Genomic DNA, 6584 nt, shown 5'->3' with positions numbered 1-6584 from the left:
CTGTAACCCACAGATACTAGCAGGCCTGAAGTCTGCCGGAACTTGCCTAGGAAATCAGTCACAAACCTAATCTGAACCTTATTCGCCTGACCGCGGCCTGTAGGGGTCCCAACCAGCATCTGGATCCCACTGTACAGTCACACAGGGAGACAAGCCCTGCCCCGAAGAACTCCCAGTCTAAAGAGAGAAGACAGATCATTCTCCCCATTTTATGGACGGAGAATTAGGGCAGAGTCCAGATCCTGAAAGGTATTTAGGCTCCTAACTCCCACAGAAACCAATGGGAGATGGACACAGGGTAACATTTAAAAAAGCATCTTAGTGACTTGCCCCCAGTCACACAGGAGGTATGTAGCAGAGCCCCAAACTGAGTTCAGATCTCCTGAATCCCAGTCCTGTGTTTTAAATCTCATTGTTAGCTTGAATACCATGGTTCAAGCAGGCACTGGGCACCAGCACAGGATTTTACTCACACTCTGCTAACCCTGTGCAATCTGGAACAAGTCCCCTTTTACTGATGTGCTGCTATTTCCCTAGCTAATGGGGGGCAAAAAGAACGAGGAGTCCTTGTGGCACCGTAGAGACTAAAATTTAATTGGGCATTAGCTTTCGTGGGCTAAAACCCACTTCATCAGATGCATGTTCATAAGGCTTCGTGTTTTACGCCCACCCTGCACTAAGTCAGAATGGTGCATTTCACACCCAACGGCAAAGGTATAAATGACTACAGCGCAACAGAGAATCAGGCCTTTTGCATCTAGGCTCTTGGAAGACAAAACTCCCAGCATACCTTGAGTGTTTGTTTTGGCAAAACGTTCCCGTTAAATTCCTGTAAAGAAGACAACAGATGGAAATTAACCACATAATAATGGGTTGGAGCAGCTACTACTAAGTACGTGTTTATTTTTCTTGCTAGAAGGCACTTGTTAAAAAAAAAAAAGTAGGTGCTAAGATTATAAGTTTTATTATGTCAAAACACCATTCCAAGTAACTATGTACAAATTATTCATACACTGTGGGGGTGCAACATCTCTCTCACTGCTTTAGATGGTCACTTGCCTTGATATCTACAGACTGTTCCGCTGGCAGAAATCCCATGAGCTGAAGTTTTGGTATTTGTTTCTTTCCTTCAAATGTAGCTGTGTGTTACTTGCTGCATAAGGTACCTATGATTGGCTCTATTATACTCCTGAAATCCCATGAGTGGTTATAAGAGTGATCAGTATTAAAAACTCTACATTCATTTAAGTTTGGAAAAAGAGTGAGTTCTCTCTGTTTGGTAAAGCTTTTAAAAGAACGCCGCATGAATGCACAGATCTGCTATAGCTTTCAAAACCTGTGTGAGATCTTCCTTCCTGCTGAGCTTAGTTGGGCATCGGGGGTCACTGCTGATTTTCCTAAAACCCTGGTGCAGTCGCTCATTTCAACAAATTTTGATCAATTATGTCCCATGACTGTTTCAGAATGTCCGATCTTCACAAGGTGTTGTAAACAGTTCCCTCCTTTTTGTCTGACAAATGAACACAAAAGCTCTTGACAAGTCAAGTTTTCAGCGCAATTTGAGTGGATATTTATGTAAATGCACAGAGAATCCCACTTCCGAAAAGATCTGCAGGGCTTCACCGATTAAGATGAACATAAACCCCATACATGAAACTCCTGCAAAATCTTCCCCGGCCTCCTCATTCAGGCTCCTGGAATGTCAGGATTAGTTCTCTCTGTTCTTTACTAATTGCCTGGATAGAAGAAAAAAAAAAATGGTGAAGTCTTTCTCCTCCACAAACCCCACTGTTCAGGAAACAAATGCAGCACTGATGCAAAAAGGAGCATCGTTTCCACACTTGGAGACAGGACAGTGCAACACCGTTGACAGCATGTGCAGAATACAGCTCATGCATTGTTCAGACGCATTGATCTAGGAACAAGGCCCCATAAGGGAAGGAACTGCACATATACGAACACCGCCCAAGGCAAAACACTCTGCTTATGAGCACAGATGCAGGACTAACCCCCACCCCTTCGCAAAGGCACACGAGCGAAGTTATGCATTCAGGGCTGACTTTTCCAGAGAGTTCAGCATCCATTTAGGTATCTAGATAAGGGCCAAATTTGTTTTAAATGCTCAGCCTCCAGCTGCTTCCACTAAGACACGAAGGGCCAGATTTCCAAAGAGCTCAACATCCATTGGAGCAGCTCTTTGGAAAATGTGGTTCTAAGAGCAGGTGCAAAGGCAGCCCTGGTGAAAAGTCTGGCCTTAGGGGTCTGAACAGCTGTATGTGACACTAGACGATGTTTTCCACGTTCTTCTTGCCATTACAGGGACAGTCTCATCTTCCCCTCTTTCTGCAGCTGTAAAAAAGAAGTTACATGAATAAGCAAAATCTCATGGGTTTCCTGACTCTCCATGGAAGAGGCGTGATTATACATTGGGACTCCACTGTGGGAGGTAGGCAATTAACAGCATTATGCAATTAGCTGATATGCAATTAATCAGAGCAGCAACCGATGCAACACAATGAAGCTAGATTGGGGCCTCGGGATTTGTGCACATAAGCAAATTCTGCAGTTGAGTGCCGTTCGGTTGCAGTTTGGAACTTGCATTCTTGGAACTTTCCATCCCAGTGCAGCCGTTGTCTCTTCTAACTGGGGAGTCTGGGACACTCGCGCTCAGTTTCCTTGGTTTGGGGGCTGCCTGGAATGGAGATTTTACCTGCCAAGCTTGCTTGCGATTTTGTATCTGCTGCTGCATCTCTGAGATTCTCTCCCGTCCGGCCAATACAGCCTCTGCCAGCTTCCTGTTCTCCTCTTCCTTTTCCTTCAGGGCTCTACACAGGTACGTCTGGTGCTTCAGGAGGTACGGCACCATGGCGCTATGAAGATCTTCCTCCGGGATCCCACTGGGACGCCTGGAAGTGACAGGGATGTTGTTGTGAGGACTAGGATGCACCGCCTTTGCATGGTGCTCTACTTAAGTGCTTTAATTGGAATGTGTAATATCTAGAGCGAGGCGAACCCACCCGATGATGAACCGGTCTCACTGCGCCATGACGTAGGTGGGGGGAGGGGAGGAATCCTTCCTGACACTCATGCAATCAGATGATGCCCTGAAGCATGAGATTTGATTAACACACATCCCCACCCTCGAACACGAAAAGCTACATATATTATTGGCGAAAAGACTATACAGCCTGCCTTTTAAAGACAGCACAATGCGACTCCCAGCACTTCCAGTGCCCAATGAGCCCCAAGGGCTACGCACCGCGTGAATTTTCAACAGATCAGGACACCCCAAGCAGCCACCGTTCAGAGTAACATTCAGCACAAGACTTTACTTCCCCTCCAAGGCTATGGACATGGCCCAGAACGTGCAATTCTAGCACAGACGGAAGTCCAGCGAGATGACCGAGTCAGAGATTCAAATAGACTCAATGAAGTGGAAGGTGCACTTTGGAAATCGATTTCCTGTCGGGATACAGTAGTATGATTTTAAAAAATCCCCTCTGCCATTCACCTTTGGGTGGAATTCACCCCGTCCAGAGAGCCATCACAAGATCTATGCACCACTTCACTCACTTCCACAGGGCTTAAAGTGCTGCACGAGGGCCAATTTTATCTCTTTAAGAACCAAAGGAACAGGTCTCCAATAAACCAGCACAAGTGTACTTCCAACATGCCAAGCAGAGCACTGCCTACCACGCGGGCTCTTCCCGATTCTTTGCTTCCTCCACAATTCTATCCATCGAGGCAAAGAGGTCCTCAAGATTCCCTTCCTTCTTTATCTCACGAATCTCCTCCTGCAGAGGAAAACCACCAGGGATTCAAGAACGATAAAAAAAATGGAAGTACAATGCATGGACATCTCTCTGCTTGGCCCTTCCCACTGTGGGCACAAGGACCTTCTCCTCTAGATGTCCTTTGAAACAGGAAACAAGTGCAACCTATGCTGTACTTCCTCAGTTTGTAGTCAGCTCCAGTGCATTTGCCTTGCCTATAAAAGTTTACCCATCTGTAAAATGAGTAATATACACCTGTCTCACAGGGTTGATATGAGGCTTGATTCAATAATATTTGGAAAATGTTCCAAGGCCTTTGCATGAAAAATGCTGCAACATCCAAAGTATTATATTTCCCCATACACCTTTTGGGATGTTACAAACAAGTCTAATTCTCAGCTAAACATCTGCAGTTCGACTTTAAATATAAACAAGCTTGTTTTAAATTCTGAACCTGTTGGGTACAAATGTATTTCTTGTTTAAATCATCAAAAAAAGGGAAAGGCGATATAGATATAAAAGCAAAGATCTGCTTTGCTTGTTCTTACCTGAATGGAAGTTTGCAGTTGGGATATAAACTGATCATAAATACTTCTGGTCATTTCAGGCTGGAGTTTATAGAAGCGATGGTAGCAGTTTGCAAACCTCTGGTAACTGTGCAAAAGAAGAAGAAAAAAAATGCAAACCAGACAAAGTGGTTTAAAATACCATACACTGGAAATTACAGAGTTACAAGACTGTAAAAGCCTGATTGAAGATTCATGTTTATGTCAGAAGAGAACGAAATGGAAGTAAAAAATATTCTGTAAAATTGTCCATAGTTAACAAACCATATGTACAACTGATCCATACACATCTGTATACTGGTTGGTCTAACAAAAGAGCCCCAATTCACAAAGGTTTTGTTGTGTTCAAAAGAACAGAACAAAATCTCTATTCACAGTCACCTGTAAAGGGCCAAATTCTGCACTCAGTGACATCTACACAACCCCTCTGAAATCAGCAGGATTGCAGTGGTATAACTAAAGGCAGAATTTGGTTAAATCAGATAGGTTTTCCTTCATTTCCCTTTGTCAAGCTGCGCTGATGGTGCATGGCAATCGCAATCAGGAAAGCACTTTGGAATCCTTTGGTGTATAAGGAGATACAGTAAAACTAGTTCTTACTACAGTAAGCCACAGACAGGACAGAATGGGTGATTCCGTGAATGGCTAAGTAGGCAGAAAGGGAGGCTGGGGCACTCTCTATCATCTGCACTTATCGCTGAATCTGCAGCCAGTAACAGTGTTGGAGAGATCTAGACTAGCAGTCAGTTTAATCTCCTCCCTAGGCGGAACTGCTGTGTGAGCAGCTGAATCCATGGCAGGAGCTTGTGGGAGATTAGGGAAACAGGATGAAGCCACAGGTGTTGGACTGCACTTACCGCCAAATGTGTGTTTGGGAGGGGTGGATCTAGACAAGTGGTGATTTCCCCCCCACAACAGGGCACCTGGTCCATGAGTTATTAAGGAGGTGGCAGGAACAGAGTGGAGCGGATACTTGCTTTGCTAGGTCTTAAGACCTAGGGTGGCCCCCACATCTCAAGGAAATACAAGACAGCTGTATGAAAGTTATCAGACACTGCTTGTGTTTAAGGGCAGTGCCTCCCCTCCCAGAATTACATTCATGGCATCAGTTTACCCGCAGTATCACAACACCTGGGCCCTTTGCACAATTAGTGCTTGAAATTAGAATTTTTAAAAAAATCTGATCCGATGTTCTTTATTGGCTGTGGGGGGCAAGTCACTAGGTACTAGATAAGGGGCTGGGCATGTGTATTGACATTACTGTCCGGATAGAGAGGGGGAGCTAGACTGGAGGCAAGATCCCCCCTTCTCCCAAAAGGCTGCACAGCTGGCTTTAAAAGTGCCCATTACTAGGGTGTCCAGAGCTCAGCCACTGGGCTCTGACAGCACATGGGAAAGAGAAACAAAAGTCTGGCCAACTGTAGAGACTAATCCACAAATCTCGCGAGATTTCCTCCCAAGTCTCGCGAGACTCACCCCGCCCCTTTCTCACCTCTCGCGAGACTTCCCGCTCGAACCCCCTCCCCCGTTCTCGCGAGATATTGTCCCCTCACCTGCCGGCGGCCACCAGTTTCTCCAGGAAAGCGTCCACCACGGTGTTGAAGAGCTGCCCGCGGCCTGGCTCTTCCTCCTGGGCTGGCAGGGAAGTGAAGCCGCCGGTGGCCCCCTCGCCCTCCGCCCGCGCTGGGCCCTCGCCGCCCGCCGCCGCCATCTTGAACCGCCAAGAAATCTTCAAGCGCTCGGATAGTCCCGCCCCCGCTTCTTCCGATTGGCTGAGGCGGCAGCTCTGCTCCTATTGGTGAAATCTCGTGGCAATCGGGAGAGCAGGCCACGCCCCCTAATAGACAGCACAACCTGGGCTGGTTTGGTTCCTTTGTCCTTCCCCAGGCCTAGCAGATCCTCAGCCAGCTACTGCCCAGGGGTTGCTGTCTCCACGCACAATCCCCCATTCCATGGGAATAGGTGGCAGGAGTCCCACAAGCCTGGCTCTGCTAGAGGCACTGGTGCCAACTCTTGCAGTTTTAGTTTTTAGCCCCAGGCTCCTGCTATTAAGTTGTTTTTCATCGAGCCCAGTGATCAAAATCGCCTTGAGGTCGTTATGGAAAGTTTCTACCCTTATGAGTGTGGAGGAAAGCTGGCAAAGGGGACCCCTATGCACCCTGCAGCCATAGAAACCAGAAAACAAAGAACGAACAACTTGGAAGCTCCTTGAGGAAGGAATCACCTTTGTGTTCTACCGCTGTAC

At 46.6% G+C, this 6584-nt stretch overlaps 1 protein-coding gene across 1 annotated transcript; it reads right to left on the bottom strand.

Annotated features, from left to right (window-relative positions):
- Positions 1 to 917: 917 nt before the first annotated feature.
- On the bottom strand, positions 918 to 6050 carry PMF1 (polyamine modulated factor 1). Its single transcript, XM_065420260.1, has 5 exons — positions 5893 to 6050; positions 4322 to 4427; positions 3694 to 3794; positions 2711 to 2906; positions 918 to 1736 (listed from the first exon to the last, which is right to left on the bottom strand). Exons 1-5 carry the CDS (start codon positions 6048 to 6050, stop codon positions 1683 to 1685), a joined length of 615 nt encoding a protein of 204 aa, XP_065276332.1. The 3' UTR covers positions 918 to 1682.
- Between the last annotated feature and the right edge of the window lie 534 nt (positions 6051 to 6584).

Source organism: Emys orbicularis, chromosome 20 (genome assembly GCF_028017835.1).
Source record: "Emys orbicularis isolate rEmyOrb1 chromosome 20, rEmyOrb1.hap1, whole genome shotgun sequence".
Lineage (NCBI taxonomy): Eukaryota > Metazoa > Chordata > Testudines > Emydidae > Emys > Emys orbicularis.
This window is presented reverse-complemented; position numbering and strand designations above follow the sequence as displayed.